Source organism: Equus quagga, chromosome 17 (assembly GCF_021613505.1).
Source record: "Equus quagga isolate Etosha38 chromosome 17, UCLA_HA_Equagga_1.0, whole genome shotgun sequence".
NCBI classification, from domain to species: domain Eukaryota; kingdom Metazoa; phylum Chordata; class Mammalia; order Perissodactyla; family Equidae; genus Equus; species Equus quagga.
In genome coordinates this window covers 607,870-633,421 of record NC_060283.1, presented here as the reverse complement: position 1 = coordinate 633,421, position 25,552 = coordinate 607,870, and the positions used below count along the sequence as shown (strand labels likewise).

General features: G+C 57.1%; 2 protein-coding genes across 2 annotated transcripts in view; one reads left to right on the top strand and one right to left on the bottom strand.

Moving 5' to 3' along the window:
• Positions 1-10,329, top strand: part of LOC124228966 (mucin-5B-like) — a 28,147-nt gene extending 17,818 nt beyond the window's left edge. The window contains exons 32-50 of the mRNA XM_046644057.1: positions 69-2,572; positions 3,026-3,201; positions 3,499-3,670; positions 4,080-4,336; positions 4,692-4,878; positions 5,063-5,279; positions 5,382-5,560; positions 5,631-5,700; positions 5,951-6,051; positions 6,349-6,380; positions 6,673-6,853; positions 7,254-7,358; positions 7,453-7,490; positions 8,018-8,134; positions 8,531-8,617; positions 8,737-8,859; positions 9,043-9,085; positions 9,202-9,310; positions 9,579-10,329. Coding sequence (XP_046500013.1) covers positions 69-2,572; positions 3,026-3,201; positions 3,499-3,670; positions 4,080-4,336; positions 4,692-4,878; positions 5,063-5,279; positions 5,382-5,560; positions 5,631-5,700; positions 5,951-6,051; positions 6,349-6,380; positions 6,673-6,853; positions 7,254-7,358; positions 7,453-7,490; positions 8,018-8,134; positions 8,531-8,617; positions 8,737-8,859; positions 9,043-9,085; positions 9,202-9,310; positions 9,579-9,783 — 4,903 coding nt within the window. The 3' untranslated portion in view covers positions 9,784-10,329. The remainder of the gene's footprint in view (positions 1-68; positions 2,573-3,025; positions 3,202-3,498; positions 3,671-4,079; positions 4,337-4,691; positions 4,879-5,062; positions 5,280-5,381; positions 5,561-5,630; positions 5,701-5,950; positions 6,052-6,348; positions 6,381-6,672; positions 6,854-7,253; positions 7,359-7,452; positions 7,491-8,017; positions 8,135-8,530; positions 8,618-8,736; positions 8,860-9,042; positions 9,086-9,201; positions 9,311-9,578) is intronic.
• A 12,075-nt stretch (positions 10,330-22,404) lies between these two features.
• TOLLIP (toll interacting protein) overlaps positions 22,405-25,552 on the bottom strand; it is a 30,518-nt gene continuing 27,370 nt past the window's right edge. Inside the window, exon 6 of the mRNA XM_046643684.1 lies at positions 22,405-25,089. Coding sequence (XP_046499640.1) covers positions 24,875-25,089 — 215 coding nt within the window. The 3' untranslated portion in view covers positions 22,405-24,874. The remainder of the gene's footprint in view (positions 25,090-25,552) is intronic.

The window sequence follows — 25,552 nt, the reverse complement described above, 5'->3', positions numbered from 1 at the left end:
ACCACTGCCGCCACCGCCACCACCACGGCCACCATTGCCACCACCACTGCCACTGCCACCAACACCAGCACCACGGCCACTGTTCCCACCACCCCCGCCACTGCCACCTCCACCACCACCACTGCCACCACTGTCATCTCCACTGCCACTGCCAATATCGCCACCACGGCCACCACTGCCATCACCACCACGGCCGTGGCCGCCACTGCCACCTCCATTGCCACCAGTGCCACTGCCTCCACCACCAGGATTGCCACCACCGCCTCTACTACCACCATCACTCCTGCCAGCACCAGCACCACTGCCATGGCCTCCACTGGCACTACCACCACTGTGCCACCAGCCACAGAGCCAGGGACATGGCTAGGGAGTAGCCCAGAGGTGACTACAGCAGTGCCTTTCCTCTCGACAGGATCAGCATCCCGAGCAACATCCTCCAACCCCAGCCACACAGACACACTCTTGACGTCTGCCACCAGCAGCCCCAGGTCTCCTCCAGGCTCCACAAAGCCCACCACCCCAGGGGGAGCCACGTCAGTCCTTCCAACTCGCACAACCCTGCAGGGCACCACAGAGGGCACCTCACAGGGATCTACCTCCAGGCCTCGCCTGCCTACAGAAGCACCAACCAGCACAACCCGCACCGTTTCAACCAGCCCGCCATCCACCTCACACACCAGGACAAGCACATTGAGAACAGAGACGCCGAAAGTAACCCTGGTACCAACAGCCGTGACTGAGACCACCACCAGCCAGGGCACAACCAGCTGTCAGCCCAAGTGCGAGTGGACAGAGTGGTTTGACGTGGACTTCCCCACCTCGGGGGTCATGGGCGGAGACATGGAGACCTACGAAAACATCAGGGCTGCAGGGGGTAGGATGTGTGCGGAGCCGCAGAAGATAGAGTGCCGGGCCGAGAACTACCCCGAGGTGAGCCTGGACCAGATTGGGCAGGTGCTCAGCTGCAGCCTGGAGGCCGGGCTGGTGTGCAGGAACGAGGACCAGCAGGGACGCTTCAACATGTGCTTCAACTACAACATCCGCGTGCTCTGCTGTGACGACCGCAGCCACTGCCCCAGCACCGCCGCCCCCAGCCCCAGCAGCACCGCTACGGGGTTCCCGACATCCGAGGGGCCAGGACTCTCAACTTCGGCCACCACCCAGACGCGACTGCCCTCTCCAACGACCCAGCGCACAACCGCCAGGCAGGCTTCCTCCACAGCCCACCTGCAGACCTCCCACATAGGGACCACGACCGGGTCCCCTCCCATCGGGCCCACTTCTGCGACCACGCTCCTCTCCAGCCCCTCACAGCCCGGCTCCGTGACGCCCACCCCGACTGTGTCCTCCACCGAGGCCTGCAAGTGCGCATGGACACGCTGGTTTGACGAGGACTACCCCACACCTGGCCATGCAGGGGGGGACTTTGAGACCTACGCCAACATCCGGGCGGCCGGCGAGGACATCTGCGAGCAGCCCTTGCGCCTGGAGTGTCGGGCTGAGATGTGGCCTGACGTCCCCGTGCAGGAGCTGGGCCAGGTGGTCCAGTGCGACGTGAGCGTCGGCCTGGTGTGCCGCAACCGTGACCAGAGTGGCCCCATCAAGCTGTGCCTCAACTACCACATCCGCGTGTTCTGCTGCGACTACAGCCACTGCCCTGGCACCCCGGCCACCACCACAGCGACTCCTCCAGCGACCAGTCCGGGACTGACCTCACTAACGGCCACCAGCACCACGGCCCGACCCCCGACCATCCCCAGCCCCACGAGCCCCAACACACACCCCACCACAGCGACCTCTGGGTGCCAGCCTGCCTGCCACTGGACTGACTGGCTGGACAGTGACCGGCCCAAGCCTGGCCCCTATGGGGGTGACACTGAGACCTACTACCACATCTTGCGCACTGGAGGCCAGCTCTGCTCTGAGCCGGTGGCCATCGAGTGCCAGGCCGTCCTCTTTCCAGAAGTGCCCTTCAGGCAGCTGGGCCAGGTGGTGAAGTGTGACGTGGATTACGGGCTCATCTGCAGAAATAAGTGGCAGAGTGGGGGCGAGACTTGCCTCAACTACCACATCCGCGTGCGCTGCTGTGACGACTACAGCCACTGCGCCAGCTCGGCCGTCCCTGCGACCACCACACTGTCCCCCAGACCGTCCACGACCAGCGCCAGCACGGGCAGGCAGTCATCCGGAGTGTCAGGAGTCTGGAGCACAGCCACGACCCAGGTGTACCTCTCCTCTCCAGGGACCACCGAGAGGCTCTCCATCCACACCAGCCAGACAGGTCCTTCCTCCCCTTCGACTACTGGGAGAGTCTTCATCTCCAGTTCCTCTGCCTCCCCCAGGACCCAGACCAGAACTGCCACGCCAGGCTTGCCCAGCGCCCCTCCCTCTCCCCCCTTGGTGACCTCCCACATGTGGACCACCGCGGCAATCTCCAGCAGCCTGCCACACTTCAGCGTGTCCACCGCATCCCCCTCCATCCTCACTACCCCTGGGCCCACCGCCTTTCCCAGCCCGCTCATCTCCACCACAGCCTGCCTCTGCCGGGCGTTTGGACAGCTCTTCTCACCTGGTGAGTAGAGATCCTGTGCCCTCCCTGTGGCCCATCCACTCAGGACACTCCGTTCTGTGTGTCACTGAGCCCCCACTCTGGGCCCCGCCCTGTATCCCTATTATCCCCATGCACCCACCCTGTGCCCTGCACCCTCTGCCCCTGCCTGTGCCCCCTGCCATATGCCCCCTGCGTGTGCCCCCGCCCTGTGTCCCCCGGCCCCGTGTTCCTGCCTGTGTTCCCTGCCCTGTACCCCCTCCCTCTACCTCATGCCCTGTGCCCCCCACTCTGTACCCTCTCCCTGTGCCCCTTCCCTGTGCTCCTTGCCATGTACCCCTTCCCTGTGCCCCCCACCCAGTACCCCCTCCCTCTGCCCCCCGCCCTGTGTCCCCCCCGTGTCCCCACCCTGTGGCCCTTGCCCTGTGACAGCGCTCCCTCCTGACCTCTCTGTCTTGGTGATTTGCCCCTCCACAGGAGATGTGATCTACAATAAGACAGACAGTGCCGGGTGCCAGTTCTACGCCATCTGCAACCAGCGCTGTGACATTGACCGCTTCCAGGGCAGCTGCCCCACCTCCTCACCCTCAGAGACCTCAGTGACCCTGACCTCCCCGGTTCCCGGCTGCGATCTCATCGACCCTCCCCGACAGGTGTGCTCCCCCCACCACCCTCCTCTCCCTGTTGTGTGCTCTTTGGGAGTACAGCCCTGCCCTGGGCTGCTGACAGCTCCAGTGGGCCACGGCCCCTGGCCCCTGGGTGACCCCTCCATGGGTCGCTCTGACTGGAGGGAGGTGAATAGGGTCTGGGGCCAGGGCAGCACCAGGGGCCGGCCAGGAGGCGGTGGCAGCCCTGCCCCAGGCCAGGCGCTCCAGACTTGAGGCCATGGGGGACCCGAGGCTGTAGCGGGGTGGGGGCTCGTTGTGAGCATGGTACCCGCTCTCTGCCAGGTGAACGAGTCCTGGACCCTGGAGAACTGCACGGTGGCCAGGTGTGAGGGCGAGAACCACATTGTCCTGCTGGAGCCGAAGCCTGTGGCCAACATCACCTGTGTGAATGGGCACCTGCCCGTCAAAGTGTGGAGCGAGAATGAGCGCTGCACCTACCACCTGGAGTGCGAGTGTGAGCAGCGGGGCATGTGGATGGGCCCGGAGGTGCACGCTCCTGGCGGCACACAGAGCCAGCAGGAAACGCTGCCGGGCCACCCATGGAGGGGGACCAGCCGGGTCTGCTGTCACCTCTGCCTCTCTCATCACACGACCCTCTCTCCCTGTCTCTTCTCCCTTATGAGGACACGTCATTAGATTTAGGCCCACCCAGTAATCCAGTGACCTCCTCTCGAGACCCTTAACTTAATTCCAGCTCTGAGGACCCCCTTCCCAACTGAGGTCCCACTTGCAGGCGGGTGGACCACTATCCAACCCACTACACCCATTTTGCAAAGGAGGGGACTGAGGGTACGAAGGTTGAGCAACCCTGGGGTGGCGGTTTTGGGGTGGCACTGGGTGAGGGGACTGTCCCTGTCCCGCAGGCTCCTGCAGCGGCTGGGGGCACTCGCACTACAAGACCTTCGACGGCACCTCCTACTCCTTCAGGGACAACTGCACCCACGTGCTCATGAGGGAGATCCGCCCGCTGTATGGGAACCTCAGCATCTACATCAACAACTACTACTGTGGGGCCACTGAGGCCACCACCCACTGCCCCCGCGCCCTTATCGTCCACTACAAGTCCATGGAGATCATCCTCACCACCACCACAGGCACTGACGGGCAGGAGCAGAGCCTGGTGAGGACAGGCAGGTGGCAGAGCACGCGTGGGCCCTGTCCCCACCTCGCCAGGGCAGGCCGGCCTGCAGGCAGAGCCCTGGTGCAGAGCCCGTTTCCCTCTGCCCAGCCAGCGGTCAGCTCCCCCTGGGGCCTTGGAGAGGTCAAAGGGTGTGCCACAGTGCAGGGCACCCCAGCACAGCAACTGCTGGGAGCAGGGAAGGCCTGTGGGGGTGCCTGCCACCAAGAGTGCCCTGAGGGGAGCATCGGTGCTTTGGGGTGGGGGTGCAGAGGACGGCGCCCCAGCGCTTTGGAGACAGAGCCCCAAAGGCAGACCCCATCACCACCAGTTAAGGGTCCCCCGGCTTTGCCCCCAGATCCTGTTTGACCAAAGGCGGGTGAGTGAGGTCTTCAGCAAGAATGGTGTGAACGTGTCGGTGACAGGGACCACCATGATGCACATCGACATTTCTGCCATCCTCGTGAGCATCTCCTTCGACGGGCACATCTTCCAGGCCCGGCTCTCCTACAGCCACTTCAGCCACAACACCGAGGGCCTGTGTGGTGAGCGGGATGTGGCGGGACTCCTACCTGCTCCCCCTGCCACCTGCCCCACGCCAGAGCTGCCTCAGTAAATGGCGTTTCCTAACCAAGTGACCACAGGGAGGTGGGGAGAGAGAGAGTCTTGAGAATCAGTCAGCCGCTGGCCTAGCCCCGTGGTGACCTGCCCTGCCCTCACACTCCCCAGGTACCTGCACCAACAGCCAAACTGATGACTGCCGCCGGCCAGATGGCACCATGGCCCCCACCTGCAAGGACATGGCCAGCTCCTGGCTGGTCCCCGACAGCAGCAAGGAGGGCTGCCAGACACCACCTCCAACCACCAGCCCCCTGCCTCACACCCCCACCACGCCCACCTCCCCTCCTTGCGCCCCAGCACCCCTCTGCAAGCTGCTGCTGAGCCAGTGAGTCCTTCCTCATGGGTTTGAGGGTCCTGGAGCAACACACCCCTGCCCCGGCCCAGGACCTGGCTCTCTGCTCCGGCCTCTGACCACGCCTGCCCACAGGGTCTTCGCCGAGTGCCACAGTCTCATCCCGCCCGGCCCGTTCTTCAGCACCTGTGTCAGCGACGGCTGCCAGACCAGCCACCCCAACGTGTCCTGCCAGAGCCTGGAGGCCTACGCGGCGCTCTGCCACGCTCGGGGCGTGTGCAGCAACTGGCGCAATGCCACTGCCGGGCTGTGCGGTGAGTTGGGGGCAGCTGCCGGGGGCTCTGGCCTCCCTGGCCCTCTTGACACCTGTCTCTGTGCCCCCAGAGCTCACCTGCCCACCCACCAAGGTGTACAAGTCATGTGGCCCCGTGCAGCCCGAGGCCTGCAACTCCAGGTGAGTGCAAGCTGGACGTCAGGGACGCTGGGCCCCTTGGGCCTCCAGGCTTGTCCGGAGGGTCTGGGGGAGCCAGGAGGGGAGCCACAAAGGGTCCGGGACTCCTAGCCTGAGATCTCCGACCCTTGACCCCAGGGGCGGCCCTGCGCAGCCGGCCAACCCCAGCACCCCACCATGCCTACTGCTCTCCTCCCTCCAACTGCCCACTCACAAGGATCGGGGGTCCCAGGCTGCCCTCCTCATCTTACAGGAGCCAGAGCCCAGTGCGCAAGGGGCTGGCAGAGGGCTGCTTCTGTCCTGATGGCCACATCCTCTTCAACTCCTACACGGACATCTGTGTGCCCCAGTGCCGTAAGCCCAGAGGGAGGGGGAGGGCCATGGGCCGGAAGACCACTTGCCCTCCTGCCAGCCAAGCTTGCTCTCCGACCAGCTCCCGCCCCGTTCTGCCAGCAGTGCAGTGTGGCCTGGAGCCCTGCCAAGCCCCCTCCTCTGTGACATCCCTCCAGTTCTCTGGGAGCTTCTGTCCCCAGCAGGAAGACAAGGCCTCAGCTGGGGGGGTGAGGGGTGGGAGCCAGGCCTGCGAAGACCCGTGGCCCCACCAGGCTGCAAACTCCAGCCCCCAGTAACCTCTTTTTCCTTCCCTTCCAGCCTGCGTGGGACCGGATGGGTTTCCCAAATTTGTGAGTGTTCCAGCTCCCTGCTCTTCCCCACTAGAGCAGAAGGAGGGAGGGACGGCCCCATCTCAGGAGGCCAACTCTGCCCGGGCAGCCTCTGTGGGGGGCTGGTGTGGGGTGCCCCAGTGTGAGATTGTGTCCCTGTTACCCGGGCTGCTCCAGAGGTGGTGGCTTGTCGGGGAGACCAAAGGCTGACCTGGCCACGCTGAGGGCTGGGTCTGACTGGTTGCTGGACGCAGCTGGAGAGGCCGGGGCACGATCTGGGAGCCCTTGGGGACCATGACCTGGTCTGTTTCAGCCTGGAGAGCGGTGGGTCAGCAACTGCCTGGCCTGCGTATGCGACAAGGACTCTGTGTCGGTGCAGTGTGTCCCTGTGCAGTGCAAGGCCCAGGACCAGCCCCTGGAGTGCAGCCGGGCTGGCTTCCTGACCATCACCAGGCCCTTGGCGGACAACCCGTGCTGCCAGGAGACGCTGTGCAGTAAGCCCTGTGCCCCAGCGGCCAGGCGGGGCAGGGAGGGAACCGAGGAGGGTGGTGGGCATGGGCCGCCTGGCCGGCAGGGTCTGTAGGGCAGAAGCAGGCCGCAGGGTGCTGGCTGGACCGCAGCTGGACCGCCAAGGTGGGGAGGCTCTTGGTGCTTCATTTTTTCACCTAAACATAAGGCTGGTGACCTCTGGTCTGCCCCAGGCCAGCCCAGGGACTTGGGGAGGACTGGGGAGGTGACAGTGAGGGGACCTGGAGAGGTCAGCCCCCATGGGAAAAATGCATCTTTGGCTCCAACGTGGGGAAACTCTGAGGCCGGGGGAACTGCAGGCCAGAGGAGGGAAGAAGCAACCCAGGAAGGCAGGGCACCGCTGACAGTGCTCCGACTCTCCCACAGTCTGCAACGTGACCACCTGCCCCCAGAGCCCACTCACGTGTGGGCCAGGATTGGAGCTGACCCTCACACAGAGGGAGGGCGACTGCTGCCCCACCTTCTATTGCAGTGAGTGGGGCTGGGGGCTGGGCATTCTTGGGGTGGGCTGTCTGAGCACTTCCCCCGCAGCCTAGCAGGCACTCAGCCCTCCCTTTCCTTCCAGCACCTAAGCTGTGCACCTACAACGGCACCTTCTATGGGGTAAGAGCTCAGTAGCCAGGCGGCCGGCCGGGTGGGCAGCGGTGGGTGGGGCCCCAGGCTTGGCACGCTCATTGTGGGACGCCTCGTGTCCCTCTGGACCTCCACTGCTTGTCTTGACGTGTCCAGCCCTGTCTGCACCCTCCTGCCACAAGAGCAGATGAGCTGAGGAGCTCTGGGCCCCTGAAAGTCAGGTGGGGACGTGGGGGTACACAGGGGTAGCACCTTCTGTCGCAAGCCTGGGAGAGCTATGGGCTCCACACCTTCAGGGTCTCCCAGCAGCTGCCTCCCAGCAAAAGCTTTAGGGTAGGACCACGCCCTCCGTGCCCCCTCCTGCCTTTGCCTAGGGTCCTGCCTCTGTCCCATCTGTGCTCAGCTGGGGGGCACATCCATAATTCCATTTGAAGAAGAAAGAAATTTCTTTCTGGGGGCCTCACCTGTTCCCAGTCCACCCAGCCACAGGGAGAGGTCCTGGCCCTGGTGCCCCACCCAGCCCCTCAATGTCACCTCCCCTCATCCATCCACTGCAGGTCGGTGCGACCTTCCCAGGGGTCACGCCCTGCCACAAATGCACCTGCCTATCCGTGGACACGGGGAACCTGACCGTGCAGTGTGAGGAGAACACCTGCAACACCACCTGCCCCCAGGTGAGCCCACCCTCCTGGGCACACCCAGGCCTCCCAGTGTGCCCACCTGGTGGCAGCCAGGTATCACCGGTACCTGGGCTCCGGGAGGGCTCTCTAGCTCAGCCGTTGCTGGGATCTTGTTTATTCCCAAAGGGAGGGTGTGGAGTAGGATGGGAGAGGAGGAGGTGTAGTGGGGGCCAGGACCTGCAGGGCACTGGGGCCTGGCATTGGGTTCCAGGAAGGAAGGAGTAGACAGAAGGTGCTGGAAGCAGAGGTGAGGCTCAGCCAGCACAATCTGCTGGGGCAGTTTCTGCCCAGGAAGCCCTGGGCAGGGACATGGCCTCACAGAGGGCCAGGGTTACTGAGGCTGGGGAGCTGGGCTAGGGGTGCGGGACGTGACCTCCCCTCTGTCCCCAGGGCTTCGAGTACTCAGAGGTGGCCGGGCAGTGCTGTGGGGAGTGTGTGCAGACAGCCTGCCTCACGCCCAGCGGTGGGCTGGTCCAGGTAAGGGGCTCAGTCTCAGCCGCCCCCCTGGGAGACCCTGCCCACCAGCCCTTGTCGGCCCACCAGGTAATCCCCCAGGTAATCCCCACTCTGTCTCCACTCTCCCCTTTGCATTTCAGCCCAACGACACCTGGGTCAACAGCCCCGTGGACAACTGCACTGAGTACCACTGCCAGGCTGAGAATGGGCTCCTCGTGCTGACACCTAGGCCCATGTCCTGCCCCATCGTGTCCAGCTGCAGGGTACGTGTCCCCAGGCTCGGGCCAGCCTGGCTGCCTTCCGCAGGCCCGCCCTCCCCAGGAGCCCCGCCCCTCCCACCCGGAGGCCCCACCCACACCCCTGCCACTCAGAGGCCCCGCCCACACCCGCCCCGCTGCCCCGCCCGTCCCACCTGGAGGCCCGCTCAAGCCCCGCTGTCCCCGCAGGGCGTCCTCCAGAAACGCGGCTGCTGCTACTCCTGCGAGGATGGTAAGTGGAAGCGCCTTCCCACCCCTCCCTAGAGCCCCCCTGAGCGCGGGCGGGAGGTCGGGAGCGGGGCGCCCGGGAGGGTCCTCAGACCCCTCTCCTGCCTGTCCCCCTTCCAGATTCCTGCCGGGTCCGCGTTCAAAGAAAGGCGCTGCGGCTCGGGGACTGCGTCAGCCCGGCGCTCGTCAACGTCCCCTTCTGCGAGGGCTCCTGCCTGGGCGTGTCCGTGTGAGTGGCCGCGGGCAGTGTCCGCGTGGACGCAGTCGGCCAGAAAGGTGGAAGATGGGCCGGGCTGGCTCAAGGCCGAGGAAGGGGAGGGGGCCTGCGGGAGTCAGCAAGTTTGGGCTGCTGGATGGAGGAAGAGCGGGGTTCAGAGGGACCCTGAGCGTCGCCGCGGCCCGGAAGGAGAAGCCCCGCGTGCTCAGAGAACCGGCCATCTCCAGAACCCCCATAGTGGGCCAGGTGGGCGCGTCCTGAGGGCACCGTGTGTCCGCAGGTACTCCCTGGAGGCCCAGGCCATGCAGCACGAGTGCACCTGCTGCCAGGAGAAGAGGGCCCACCAGGAGGTGGTGACCCTGCAGTGTCCCGATGGGACAACCATCCAGTACACCTACATCCACGTGGACGCGTGCAGCTGCACCCCGGGCTGCGCCCCCTCACCCGAGGCTCCAGAGGACAGCACTCCCATCCTCCTGCTCTAGGAGGCCACCACTGCCGGTCGTCATTCTGCCCCCGTCCCACACGCCCTCCATGTCTGGAGGCAGAACATGCCCAGCCCAAGCACGGAAACCTGGGGCGGGGCAGGGAGGGTCTGCTTGAGGACGGCACCCGGCGGGGCCCTGCCCCTGGAGCCCCTCTGGCCCGTCTTGGTCACCTGCCCGGCCATCAGGGCCTGCCCCTCAGTGGAAACACAAATACCCATTCCACCCAGACTCACCCCTTCCTGGTGTCAGAGAGCACCCTGGAGCAAAACCACACATCCACCACTGCGCAGCTCCCCACTGCGGGCCTGGGTGCCCCCATCTCTCCTCGAAGCTCCGTGGGGCACAGATTCCCGCAGCAGACTGAGGACTGAGGCCTGTCCAGGCAAGGCTGGCTGCCTCCAAGAGGTGGTGTCACATAGGGTGGCTGCCTGCCCATGACCTGGACCTGAAGCTGTGACAGCTGAGGGGCAGGCGGGGAGGGGTGGGCACCACACAGCACCCCCTCCACCCACCCAGTTTCAATCTTGCAAATAAATGCTGAGCACTGTGCACAATTCCTGGTCCTGGTGTCTCTTCCCACCAACCGTGTCCCCGGGCTCTCCCCTCCGTCTGTAGGCCGGGCTGCCCAGGACCCCTAGGCTGTATGGCACCCCCAGGGCTTATGCTGACTTGCTGAGAGGGACAGGCAGGTGGGGGGCAAGGAGGCCCCTGGGTCAGTCTTGGGCTGTCTCGGGCTGTGGGGTATTGGTAGCAGCCAGGGATCAACCAAGGCCTCAGGAACACCCTTGCCATTATTTCACACACTGAGTTCATAAGGAAACTGGTTCACAGACGTAGAAAGATAGACCGAGACAACAAGGGACATGAAGGCAACCCAGGATGTGTCAGTGCAGGAAGCGGCTGCCCCATAGGCCAGGGGTACACAGGGGGGACAGGGTGCATGATGCTGCTCAGACCCCAAGGGAGCTGCCCACAGCTGCTGTCCCCCCTCCCCGTCCTGTCCACACCTCCTACAATGTTCTCCCTCCAGGGTGCTTGTCCCACTGGTAATTTACATCCACAGAGCTTCTGCACCCCCGTGGGCCAGGGTCCCCAGCTTCTGGGGAAGGTGGGGCCTGGGGGCTCAGCGGGGAGGGCCTGGGCTCTTCAGTGGCTGCTGCCAGCCCTCTGGCCTTTCTTACCCACCTCACTGAGGTCAGAGCAGGCCACCCCGGGACTGAGCTGGAGATGATCTGGGGGGCTGATGAGATTGCAGGGACGCTGCCAGTGAGCCTGGCCACTTGGTCACAACTGGGGTCAATTTCTGTAAGCTCATCTGTGTCTCAGTCTGATTTTCTGAGGGGCTGTTGCCCAGTTACACCCACATCTGTCTTTGTTAAGCCACACACAAAACAACAGCATTTCCTAAACCTCAGTCATTTTCATGACACAATTGTTTTCTTAAACCCGTGTGTGTACCTCTTACAAAATCTAAACATGCCTCTAAGGTACTGGGAACGCAAATGTCACTTGCACGGACCAGAGCTAACATATATGACATGCTTTCTGAGTGTCAGGGTGCCTGCTCATTTAATCCTGACAACCACCCTATGAGTATGAGCCATTACTACTCCCACTTCACAGAGGGGGAAACTGAGGTACAAAGAGATGAAAAGACTTGCTTCAGGAAGGGGTGAGGCTGGGCTCCAGTCCAGGCAGTCTGACTCCAGAGTCCACGCATAAGCCACAGGACTCCATGATTGCCCTGGAGGAAGTAACTGTAAAATCAACACAATGAATAACACAAAATGATGTTACCTAAACTTCAAATATTTTTAAAAAGGGATTTCTGTTTATGAGATGGAAAAGTGGGCATATCTTCCAATACAGACACAAAAACCATGACAATGATAGAAAGAAATTTTAAAATAGCGGCAATTGAACGCAAGGAAGTGAATTATCTGTAAACCTGACAGACTTCCTGGAAAGAAGATTTCTGGAAAGCCCAGTGCTGAGTGGGGCCATGGCCACAGGGCAATATTTGAATAGATAATACCAACGGTCCTTCAGACTCGAGACATGAGCTCTCAGACTGAAAATACCCACTGATTGCCAGGAAAGGTAAAGAAGAAATGCATCCATTCCTGGATACCTAGGACTGAGATTCTGGAATATCAAGAGAAAGAGAAAACCTCAGAGCTGCCAGGAAGACAAGACAGCTTACCTACGAAGGAAGAAGAATCAGATTGCCACTGGGCTTGTCATCAGCGACCCCGGATGCAAGGAGATTGTGGCACCATATTTTCAAAGTGCCGAGGGAGAATAACTTGAAACACTGAATTCTATACCCAACTCAACTGTCATTTAAGAGTGACAGTGAAAAACAGACATTTTGGACATACTAGGACTCAGAAATTGACCTCACACAGCTACAGGAATCTGAGCTCCAACAAGAGGAAGCAGTGCTCGGCACTAGTTGACCTTGGTAGGATATGAACAACAGCAGTAGGAAGGAGATCAGAAACACAGATGCCACATCCAAACAAGCAGCACACGTCTCAGGAATCAACAGATCAAAGGCAGAAGTGCATAATTTCAATGAGCCAAATTTATCAGTGATTTCCCTCATGGTTCTTGGTCTTATTTCAGAGAAATTTCCCTGCCTTGGGATCAGAGATATGGTCTTCCAGATTATGTTTTTAAAGCTCTACAGTTTTGCCTTCTGCCTAAAAGTTTTTGTGCATGGTGAAATATACATAACATGAAATTTACCGTCCTAACCATTTTTAAGTGCACAGTTCAGTGGCATTAAGCACATTCACGTGGTTGTGCAACCATCCCCACCATCCATCTCCATAATTCTTTCCATCTCCCCAAACTGAAACTCTGTCCGAATTAAAAACTAACTTCCCCTCTCCCCTCCCCCAGCCCCTGGCAACCTCTACTCTTTCTGTCTCCATGATTCCTTTTTTTTTTTTTTTTTTTTAAGATTGGTCCTGAGCTAACATCTGTTGCCAATCTTCTTTTTTCTTCTTCTCCCCAAAGCCCCCCAGTACATAGTTGTATATTCTAGTTGTAGGTCCTTCTGGCTCTGCTCTGTGTGATGCTGCCTCAGCATGGCCTAATGAGCAGTGCCACATCCGTGCCCAAGATCCAAACCAGCGAAATCCAGGGCTGCAGAAGCAGAGTGTGCAAACTTAACCATTTGGCCCTGGGGCCGGCCCCTGTAGTAAGTTTTGAAATCAGGAAGTGTGAGATTTCCAGCTTTGTTCTTCTTTTTCAATATTGTTTTGGCTTTTGGGGGTCCCTTCAGATTCCATACAAATTTTAGGATGGGTTTTTGTATTTCCACAAAAAACATCATTGTGACCTTGATAGCAATAGCATTGAATCTGTAAATTGCTTGGGGTAGTATTAACATTTTAATAATATTAAATCTTCAATCTATGAACATGGGATGTATTTCCATTTAGTTATGTCTTAATTTCTTTCAGCAATGTTTTGTAGTTTGCATCGTACAAGTCTTTCACCTCCTTGGTTAATTCCTTGTATTTTGGTTAATTCCTAAGTAAATATATCACTCTTTTTGATGCTATTGTAAATGCAATTGTTTTTGTGATTTCCTTTTCGGATTGTTCATTGTTCATTTATAGAAGTGCAGCTGATTTTTGTGTTGACCTTGTATCCTGCTACTTTGCTGAATTCATTTATTAGATCTAACAGAGTTTCCTACACGTGATCTATGTCATCTGCCAGCAGAGATAACTTTAGTTCTTCCTTTCCAATTTAAATGCCTTTTATTTCTTTTTCTTGCCTAATTGCTCTGGCTAGAACTTCCAGGACTATGTCGAACAGAAGTGGTGAAAGCAGGCATCCTTGCCTTGTTCCTGATCTTGGAGGAAAAGCTTTCCATCTTTCACCATTGAGTATGATATTTGCTGCAGGATTTTCCTATATGGCCTTTACTATATGAATGTAGTTTCCTTGTATTCCTATTTTGTTGAGTGTTTTTTTTTTAAATCGTGAAACTGTGTTAAATTTTTGTCAAATGCTTGTTCTGCCTCAGTTGAGATGAGTATGTGGTTTTCTCCTTTCATTTTGTTGACATGGCATATTACATTAATTGATTGTCATTTGTTGGGCCATCCTTGCATTCTAGGAATAAATCCCACTTGGTTATGGTGTATCATCTTTTTAATATACTTCTGAATTGGTTTGCTAGTATCTCGTTGAGGATTTTTGCATCAATATTCATAGGGGATACTGGTCTGTGGTTTTCTTTTCTTGTGGTGTTTTTGTCTGGCTTTGGTATCAGGGTAATGCTGGCCTCATAGTTAGGAAGTATTCCCTTCTCTTCAATTTTTTGGAAAAGTTTGAGGATTGGTGTCAGTTCTTTAAATTTTTGGTGTAGTTCACCAGTGAAGTCTCAGGTCCAGGGATTTTCTTTGTTGGGAGATGTTTTATTACTGATTCTCCTTACTAGTCACAGGTTCACTCAGATTTTCTATTTCCTCATGATTCAGTCGTGGTAGGTTTTGTGTGTCTAGGAATCTGTCCATTTCATCTAGGGTATACAATTGGTTGGTGTACAGTCATTCATAGTACTCCCTTATAATCCTTTTTATTTCTGTATAATCAGTAATAATGTCCCTCTCTCACTTATAATTTTAGTAATTTGAGTCTTTCTTTTTTCCTTAGTCCATCTAGCTAAAAGTTCGTCAATTTTGTTGATCTTTTCAAAGAACCAACTTTCAGTTTCACTGACTTTTTTCTGTTGTTTTCCTATTCTCTATTTTGTTTATCTCGGCTCTAGTCTTTATTATTTCCTTCCTTCTGCGAACTTTGAGTTTAGTTTGTTCTTATTTTTCTAGTTCCTTACATTGTAAAGTTAGGTTGCTGATTTGAGATCTTTCTTGTTTTTCATATAAGCATTTATAGCTATAAATTTCCCTCTTAGCACTGATTTCACTGTGTTCCATAAGTTTTGGTATGTTGTGTTTTCATTTTCATTTGTCTCTATTTTCTAACTTCCCTTGTGATCTCATCTTTGATTCACTGGTTATTTAAAAGTGTGTTGCTTAATTTTCACAATTTTGTGAATTTTCAAGTTTTCCTTTTGTTAATGATTTTTAACTTCATCTTGTTATGGTCAGAGAAGATACTTTATATGATATCAATCTTTTAAAATCCATTGACTTAATTTGTGGCCCAACATATGGTCTATTCTGGAAAACGTGCCGCATGCACTTGAGAAGAATGTGTGCACTGCTGTTGTTGGGTGGAGTGTTTTGTACGTCTGTTAGATCTAGTTGGTCTATTGTGCTGTTTACATCCTCTATTTCCTTACTTATCTTATGTCTGGTTGTTTCATCCATTATTGTGTGTGGGGTATTGAATTCTCCAACTATTATTGTAGAACTATTTCTCCCTTCAACTCTGTCAGTTTCTGCTCCATATATTCGGATGGTCTGTCCTTAGGTGTGTGAATGTTTTTAAGTGTTATATCTTCTTGCTGTTTTGAACACTTACTAATATATAATGTCCTTCTTTGTCTCTTGTAAACTTTGTAAGTCTAAAGTCTATTTTATCTGATATTAGTGTAGCCACCCTGCTCTCTTTTGGTTACTATTTGCATTGAATAATTTTTTCCATCCTTCCACTCTCAATCTGATGTTGTCTTTAGATCTTTCGAGTCTCTTGTAGACAGCATGGCTGGATCACGCATTTCTATCCATTCTGCCAATCGGTGTCTTTTGATTGGAGAGTTTAATCTATTTACATTTAAAGTAATTACTGAGGAGAACTTACTTCTGACATGGTGCTGTTTGTCTTCGATATCCCTCGTTGCCTGCACTTCTCTTTTTGTGTCTAGTTGATTCTTTGTAGTGACGTATGTAAATACCTTTCTCACCTCCTTTTGTGCATATTCTATAGCTATTTTCTTTGCAGTGACCACAAGGATGACATTAACATCCAAGCACCCAGACATGCCCTTTGCAGCCTTGCTCTCTGCCTTGTTCCAGAGGGCAAGGGGAAGAATGTCTCGTAACCCCAGTCATTGAGGGAGTGTTGAGAGATGGAGCATCTGCTGCTGGGCCTCTGTGCCCTGGACTCTGCCCACCGAGACCCTGGGATCAAAGGGGTGCCACCTCTCAGCCCCTGGAACACTCTGTGCTCTCATCTTGCTCCAGGCAAGTCCCACTGCTGGTCAGCCCGGTCCAGCCCTGAGTGTGGGGTCCCTACGGGGATCCCATTGTGCCTCCCTCCCGGGCCTTGGGAATCTGTGATCCATCAGAGTGGACCCCTGGAGTCCTCGCTATCTGCCTGGCCTTGTGTGCCAGCCTGGATCCTGCGCAGGCTTCCGTAGCCTGGCTGAAGCCAGGATATGACTGTTGGGTGAACCCAGTCCTAGCACCAGGCTCATCAGAGGCAGGGGCCAAGAGCCAGGAGAAACCACGGAGTCTTCCCATGTGATGAAGGGCAGAGGGGCGAGGGCAGGGACAAGCCATAGCCTTTTCTAGAACTCTGCCAGTGTGCTCTGCACTCCAACCACTTGTCCCGAGCCCCATCCTGCAAGGCAGGCTGGAGGATGCCCACTGGAGCCGAGCGACCGTCTTGTCGGAGTCTGGGTAACCTGGGGGTGGCAGCCTCATTCTCCCTCCCATCTGCTCCCTCGAGGAACCAAAACCTCTGGTTCCACGACTCCCCCAGCCTGTCTGGGGCCTGAGATAGGGAACTGCAGAAGTGGGGGGGCCCGGAGCTTCATGGGGGTCAGCGTCGAGGGTGGAGCTCCCACCCACCAGCCCAGGGGTGCAGACTGGCACAGAATAGTGTGGCAGGGGGCCCCGTGGGTAAGTGGCCCCTCCTCATCCACAGAGCCCCACCCAGCCCAGGGCCCGGGCCTGCCCTCCTCCACGACACCCGCGGTCAGCACATGACACATGCCACCCACACGGTGTCAACGCAACATGCTGCCCGTTCCACGTCACAGCGCCTCCTCAGCCACCACTAGCACAAGCGTCCTCAGGAGTAATCCAGGTCGGTCACCGTCAAGAAGAGAGACACACATGGCACTTCCATGCCAAGTTAACGACTCTTGCATCATAATTTCTGTAATTTTTCCCTTCTCCATTTTCTCCTAAATGAGGCTTACCACTTTAAGATGGCAATACCTTACAGCTAATAGGCATTAGAGGTGATTTTCTTAGTGACAACACTACAAATTAGTAAAAGGGGATGTTTTGTATCCCGTTAGGTTTAACGCTTCCCACAATGCCTGCTGGCCGGGACTGACAAAGACCCTAAGGAGCGGATTGTTTCTCACATTATTAAAGAAAACCTTCAAGCAAAAATCCCCACTCAACGCACCTGTCACCAGTAACACCACACACTTCTCTCCACTCCCCTGGTTTGTTCCCCTGCCGGTGACAACGGGGCGCGTCCTCCACTGATGAATGTGGGGCCAGCGTTTTCTCTAGGGCGCTGAACCATCAGGAAACCCCGGCCTCGCTGGGCGCATCTTTCTGTTTCCACGTTCGAGAACTTCAAACGTCAGATAAAACCTGGCTGCGGTCTTTGCTTCCACAAAGATTGCTTTTCAGAAATCGACAGTTTAAAGGGAAGCTTTGGAAATTGTTTGAAAATAGAAATGCAAGAGATAATGATAAAAATGGCTGTTTTCCTAAGGACCAGGGAAGACGGCTGGAAGGGCCCGGGGTCTGCGCAGCCCCAGACTGCCAGTGGGGTGACAGTGGGGGGGTGCACTCTGGTGTCCCACGCCCGTGTACACCCGGGGGTGATCCCCAGGCAATTCCTTGGTACTGTTGGGGGAAGGATGTGGTGAGGGGACTGGCCCAGGGGCCCGCGCGGACACGGTGGGGCTGAGCTGGGACTCCTTCCTCTGTTTGTTTGCTCCACAAGTGCCCACTGAGCATCTGCTGTGTGGGCGCCGGGGAAACCAGGCACAGAAACATGGACCCCACCCTGGTGGGCTTCCCTGCGAGCTGACGTCTGCATGTGGATGGAGGATAAAGCAAGATAAAGGAGAACATTTGTCAGCCTGGACGTTCAACAGGGACAGGCCAGAGGGTGGGAAGGAGCAGGGAGCTGCCCCGTGAGGGGACTTTGGAGGAACGGCTTGTGCGGGAGGAGCTGTGCAAAGGCCCTGGGGTGGCACACCGGTGTAGCTGGGGCAGCATAGGGAGCCGGGGGAAGACAGGCTGTCGGGAGGCCCTGGAGGCCCTTTCAGGGGCCCTGGCCTTCACTGCAGTGAGATGGACTACTGGGCCATGCAGCCTGAGTTGGTGTGGGGGCAGACATGGAAGGCAGGGAGAGATCAGAGCAGGATTCCTGGAGCCCCTAGCCTCCCGCTAGTGTCTGCATGCAGCTCCCCTGCCCTGCCCCCCCCCCCCCGCCCGTAGCCCCCCCCCGCCCCCTCCCCCCTTGTCCTCTGCCTTCCCTCCCCTCTGAGGTCATTTCACCTGTCAGCACAAGAATCCCTCCCTCAGAAACATCCCCTCCTGGCCCTCCCTCCCTCCAGCAGCACTTCCTGGAATGTGTCCCCACCCTCTCCTCTCGTCCCCACGCTCTCCCTTGAACCCTGCTTTGGGCTCTGACTCTTCCCCACTAAGCACGGCTGCCTGTGTGGTGGGGCCTCTGGCGTGTACCTGACACACTGAAACACTTCTGGGTGGGTCGCGATCACACCCTCCTGGCGTCCACCCCCAGCTCACCCCCTGTGGCCATTAGTGCTCCCTAGCCTGCCCTCACCCCCGGAGCTGTGGGCCTAAGTGTCATCATACCACCAGCCCTGCCTCACACATGTGCCTCCCCTCCCTCTTGCCTCTCTGCTATGGCCCAGAGCGCACACAGGCTGGCCTGCCAGGGCCTGAGACACACATGGACACGAGCGAGTCACTCAGTGGTCCCAGCTGAGGCAGGGGGACCTCGCTGGCTGCCCCCTGTCCCAGCTGTCAATGCAGGAGGGCCCATGTTTGTCCTCGGGCCTCTTCTCCTCTCCTGCGATCTCAGCCTGCCGTAGGCTTGAAATGAATTGGCCACTATGTAAACTCATGTGGAGGCACAAGAGTAGCGGGCATCAGGGAGGAACACAGAAAGCCACCTGCTGTGGCCTGATGTGTCCCCCCAGTGTGATGGTGTTGGGAGGGGCCCGGGGAGGTGATCAGGTCCTGAGGGTGGAGCCCCCACAATGGGATTAGTGCCCTTAGAAAAGAGACCACAGAAAGGCCCCTTGCCCCTTCCGCCATGTGGGGACACAGCGGGAAGGCACCGTCTGTGAACCTGGAAGCCCTCACCAGACACTGACTGCCTGAGCCTTGATCCTGGCCTTCCAGCCTCCACACTGAGAGAAATGAATGTCTGTGGTTTAAGCCGCCTGTTATGGTAGCCAGATGGACGGAGACACATCTCTATTCTCACACGATGTGATCACGTATATGGAGAACTCAAAAGAACTGACGAAGCCCCTACACACAGAGAATTCAGAAAGGCGGCAGACGGCGGCAGGTTGTGAAACCAGCAGACCTGCGCTGGGAGCCTTCATGCACTGACGATAACCAGAGAATGTGACTGTAACGGTCAGAGCGCACGAGAGGGAAACACCCTGGAGAGCGTTTGCCTGGGTGCTGCAGGCCCAGGTGAGGGACTCGTGCCTGTGCCATCTCCCTGGCACTCAGGAGGCATGGAAGGACAATGACAGGAGGGCGGGGATGGGGACGGTGAGATGAGGGATGGAACCACTGCCGTGGGCACCCAGGTGGGCGATTACAGCCTCCAGACTTCTTGTGGGGAGTCAGGGGCCTACCGGGCGGGCTGAGGCCATGGTCCTCCGGCAGCCCAAGTGCAGAGGGTACTGAGGGTGGAACAAGGACCTGAATGTAAGAGTGGCAGCCCCTGGGGAGAAGGCAGCACCTGCCTCCCCGGGAAGGCCCCTGTGCTCATGCCAGGCTGAAAGGGAAGGAGTGGGAGCCTAGAGTCGGTGGGGCCCGCTGCCTCCCAGGGGGTGTCTAGTAACAGATGGGGTCAGCGAGCAGGATGGGGTGGCGCGGACCCTGGGTGGGGTGGGGTGGGGTGGGCTGGGAAGCATCCTGGGGTCTGACGAGTTGTGGAGCAGGGTGGGCAGGGGGCTTGAACACAGGCCAGACAGGGGGTCTGTGGCATGGGAGCAGTTACCCGCAGGCCCCTCTGCCATGCTGCTGGGACTGGGACGGCTCCTGGAAGCTCACAGCCAAGAATGGCCCCCACTGACAGACAGCCCACAACGCCCCTCGCGGACGGCAGAGGAAGGGACCCAAGGGCTCGACCTGGGCTCCTTCCAGGGCCTGGGGGACCCTTTGCTAGGAAGACCACGAGGGTGCACAGGTGAGGGGCACCTGTAAATTAAGAACCCCAGCAGCAGCTGCCCTCTGCAATGGGCTGAGGACAGCACATGCTGTCACAAAGCCCACTCCCCAGTCAGCAGAGGCAGTGGGGTGGGGTCGAGGGTCCTCCCACAACGAGCCCCGAGATCAGAGGGTAAGCAGAAGCCCCAGACAGCAGCTCTGTGTGGTGACAGGCATTAGACCCAGGGGTCCCAGGGGCAGGCTGGAAGGACGGCTAACGAGGACGCATATTCAGAACACAACAGCAGAGCAATCTGTCAGCTCCCCCTGTGCAAAGCCATGACCTCTCCTCCAGCATCCAGACCTGAGGCAGTTCCCAGACCAGAACCAAAACCGTGGACTGGAGGAGAGGCTGGGCTCCCTAAGGACGACCCCACAACACCATGGCAGGGTGTGGGGTGGTGATCCCCAGTCCTTCCCAGAGGGGCCCATGGCCATATATCCCAATGTGCACTGGAGGACAGAGACACCCAAGGACACAGATGGGGCCACCACCGACACCAGGGACTCAAAGCACCACCAAGGCCCCATCAAAATTGGGGTTTATAGGGCCACAACACACAACTGGGATGGACAGGCTCAGCCACCAGCACAACCTGCCCAGACACCTTCAGCTGTTTGGGAACAGCTACTGTGGTGGGAACCCTGAGCCCCAAGCCAGACCACCCACCCAAACCACGCCACGCTGGGGCTGGGACGGCAGAGCACGGCCACCCCAAAGACACAGCAGATGAAAGCGCTGCCCCATCACAGCCCCATTTAATCCATCTGTCCAGTGCCTGCAGAAGTCACATGGCACATGGCGGCTGCTTTTCCAGCTCCGTCTGGGCATTTTTAACAGCCTCTTGATCTGTGCGCGCACTTCATATCTGATCTTGTTTTCACATCTGAAGGTGTTCTTGCTGTTCCATGGGAGCCTCTGGCAGCTGGGATCGCGGCACTTCTGAACCTCGCTTTACAGGTGTGTCCTCCCAACTGGACATTTTGCCCAAGTATGCGTGGCTCTTGTGTATCTGTGCTGGGGTCCTGAGACGCCGAGCACAGTGCCTTCCTCTAGAAAGAGACTTCTCACCGAGGCCTCCTGGGCTGCAGGACAGACCCCCCACAGCGAGGGGAAGGGCCTGCTTCAGGCCGCCTCCCTCTCTTCTCTCCCCACCAGGGGCAAGCCTCCTCCTAACTCCCTCTACCAAGGAGCCAGGTTGGTACCTCAACCTTGAGCTGAGGCTACATCTCCTGCTGTTAAAATGTCAGATGCCAGCGAATGCCCCAACACCTAGGACCACAGCTCCCCGAGGACCACCAAAGGTCTGCTGCATGAGCAAACCCCCACCCCCACGCTGACACTCCCTGTCACGCCACTGCCATCCCCACCTGGGGTCCCTCTTCTTTGCGAGCTGGGCTCTGCACTGAGGAGAACCTGAGCCCCCCAGCATCTCTTTCCTCGTCCAGTCTTTCAGAACAAGAAGTGCTCCTTGTTTCTCTGCATCGTGTTGAGCACCAGCACAGGCACAACTTTCCTCAGCTGTTTTGGGCAAAAGACATTTATGGTTACAGAGAGTGAATGGCAGAAAGGTCACCTGGAGTAAACACACTTTGCAGAAACACCAGGCTGGGGATAGGGCGGGGGCACACCCGGCCGGCAACTGTGCCCCGGTCCACCTCCCTCGCAGACGGTGGGTTCTCAGCAGTAGCACTTCTGCTCTCTATCCTAAGTTTCTGTTAAAGAAATGCCTGCTGACTCAGGCCTGTCAACACGGCTCGGTGTGCAGGGTGTGGAGGCCCGGGCCTTCCGGTGCTCAGTGTGCAACCTTGCCAGAGTCCACAGCTTCGTCTGGCACCTGGCCCTGAGAGCTGGGGTCGTGTGCCCTTAGGATGAGAGACCCTGTGGCCCATGTCCTATTCTTATTCCCAGGGGGAAATGGCCTGGAGAGGAAGTCACAGACGTGATGACAAGAGAAGAGGGTGGACATCTCATGCCCAAGGCCCCACAGCACGCCCCACAGCACCCCCGCTAGCACCACAGCCCAGCGTCTGGGACTTTCCCTCCAGACCGTGAATCAGAAAACAAAAACTCACGCTTGGTATATGTATTTCAGGCGAGTATTCTTAATCTAGCCACTGGATTTCACTTTATTTATACAATCCTGTAATGAGTTTATTAGTGGGTGAATTTATTCTGATTGCTTCGTCAATGCTGCTTATTAGGAGTAAAGTTAAAAAATACTCAGGAACAAAAATGTAAACTTTCCTTAGAGGACTTTAATTGTCTATTTCATATAGATCATTTATTAAGTTAGAAGGCTGAAAAGTAAAAATATATTTTACAATCAAAGAAAACTCTGGACACTGGACCCCAACAGAATCATCAGAAACAAGGTTCTGAGCATCATTTCCAGCCACAGCCACCATGCCAACCCCAGAGGACACTGGTAAAGGGCGCAGGGTGGCCCTCAGGAGATGCTGAAGGGCCAGACCCTAACCACACAGAACCCCTTTCTCCTCACTCACACGGGCCTGGGGACTGAGGCCAGAGAGGACATCAGTGCACCAGGTCCTTTGGGCTCCGACCTGGCCCAGGCTGTGCCATCTGGCCCCTGCACACATATGGGAGACGCATGTGGCTCTGCCAAGGATGTGCGAGGAGGTCTCGGGCCCCGGACACCGGCAGCCATCCAGGTCCGGCTCAAGCCTGTGGTGGCCCCGCTGTGAAGCTGGCTAACACGCCTCCCCCAGGGCCTGCGCGGTGCTTCAGAGAACACAACTTCCCAGCGGTGAGGAGCAGGCTGCCTCCACAGCGAGTGCTCCAGCACGAACACAGCATGAAATGAAGAAAAGGAGAGTCTAATTTAACAAATAAAGGCCTTATAAAATATGATCTCCCTTTATCTATTAAAAAAATACAGAGTTCATGAAAAAGGAAACTAAGAGATGTGGCAAGTTTAGAGTCGTCTTAAAACCATGACTCTCCCTCAAGCTAGGGCCCACCAATGAGCGAGCGTGTGTGTCCCACATCCCTGCACATCCCAGCGAGAGGTGCTCCTGGAGGCCCACGCACGCGCAGCCTCCCGGCACCCCAGCAAAGGCAAGGCAGAAAACACTGGGCCACCGGGGACATGGGGGCCGGCACTGTCTGTCCCGTGCCAAGTTTGTCAAGGTCCCACCAGACAATCCAGAGAGCAGCAGGACTGCCCAACACTTCCTCTGTCTGAGGAGAAACCCACTGCTGAAACATGAGTTTTGATTTATGAGAAAGCAGGGCTCACCGAGTTCAAGCAAGCAGCCTGAACTCCTTCCCCAACAGCACAGCGCCGCCGCTCCAGAAGCCCTTACCTGGTCCAGCACCACCCGCCACCAACCGCCTCTTCAGCCTACAAAACCACTCCGACAAAGCACACCCGAGCAAAACACACCCGTGGGGGCAGAAGGCAGTCTCTTCCAGCCGACAGTAAACTTAACCTGTGTGCGCAGAGGGAAAAGGCCAACACTGAAGCTCTAACTTCCTTGTGCTAAATCGTCCACAGAGGTCCATGCTGCCGGGATCCACACGGGGGAGACTGTGTGTCCAGAGGCTGAGGTGACGACTCAGAAGGAGGAACAGTGACCGTGACTTATTGAACGTTGTGACCCCAGACATGCACCTGCGCACGTAAGCCGTTCAATGCACACGCATTATTTAAAGTGCATTACTTCTGAGAAATTTCTCAAATTTGATTTCACTAGCCAACCTGTCCCCAGTTTGTGCCCATGGCCAGGGCCAGTGTGTGGTCCAGACGTAGCACGCACACCTCCAGCCTCTTGGCAAGACTTTCAAATGCTGACGTTCACGAGACTGCTATTTCTGTCACCAACTGAATTCACATGACTGGGGCACAACGTCTGTTTAGATCAACATCAGCAATAAGCCAAGAGGTCCTAAATACCCTTTAGTAAACAAATACAAAGCACTGTGTCTATTACTTTTTACCCCCAATTTCAGGTTCTGTTGCAAGAGAGAGAAGCAGCCCCTCGGAATGACACTCTGGGAAGTTGGCATGAACACAGCAGGGCAGGGGAAGGGGCGCTCCAGGAGCTCAGGACGCCTGCTCAGGCTTCGTCCGCCCTGGACACCGGCTCCTTCTGCACTGCTGAGGCCGACCAGGACATGGCGAGCAGCCCACGTCCACAAAGAGCATCCAGGGAAAGACACGAGTTTCAGTTTGAAAGTTGTAAAAATAACCCCAAATCAGCTGTTACTGGGCTCTCTGTACCTTAAATTAACAGGTCTATCTCAATTAAGCCAATAACTGCATGCCATTAATCACCCCAGGAGGAGGCTCCATACTTCCTAAGGCCCTGGCAGAGGCAGGCAGCTCCCACAAGGCATCCGGGAACAGGTGAGAGGAAGCGCACGGCACTTGAGGACGTGCATCCTCAAGCGGCGGGAAGGTGCATGTGTGTACACAGGACACGCCGTGTCTGCCCCTCTCCCAGCACAGCTAGGAGGAAAGCCACCCACACCCACACCCCCAACCAATGGTTGAGAGTAGCCGCCAGGGACCGAAAACCCACATGCATCCCACCCAAGGGTGTGGGCCAGGGAAACAGATGTCCGAGGGAAGGGGCTACACAGGGGTCTTTCACGGGAATCTCATCGGGACAGTGCTCCCTGGGGAACCCTGGGGTTGGCAAGTCCAAAGGGCTGGGAGCAACGTGGCAGCGAGGGGCGCGCTCTAGGACTCTTCGCCCATCTGGAGCAGGGAGTTGATGGCTGCATCCTTGTTCCCTCTCTGGGCTTCCAGCACAGAGCGGATCACCTCCCGGTCCATGTTGGGGAACATGTCCTGGATGGCTTTCAGGTCCTCCTCATTACAGCGGGGCTGGGCGCTCACGGCTGCCGGGGGCAGGGCCACGGGCAGCATGCCGGGGCTGCAGACAGCAGGCACTCCTGCAAGCAGAAGACGGAGTTCAGGAAAAACAGAACGTCACCAATGCGTGAGGCTGGTACTGGCTCAAGGAAGAGCGTGATGTGTTTTACTGGCCTCCCTGAGGGATGGGGTCCCCTCAGGTCTCACGACCACCAAGCCCCAAGGTCATCCAGGAAACATGACCTCAAATACCAACCCAACAAGAGAAAAAAGATGCTGTAACTTCGTGTGGTGACAGGTGGTAACTAAACTCATCGTGGTGATCATCTCGTGGTGTATACAAACTGGGTGCTGTACACTTGAAACTGACGTAACATTATGTCAATTATACCTCAATAAAAAAACCAAAAACCCCACCCAGACACCCATGGGAGAGACGAGGGTGAGCAGCGCCTCTGTGTGACTCCAACTTCATTCATTCACTCTCCTCCCACAACAAAATGCAAGGTTCATCTTCCAAATCCCACACAAGCCTGCTTCACA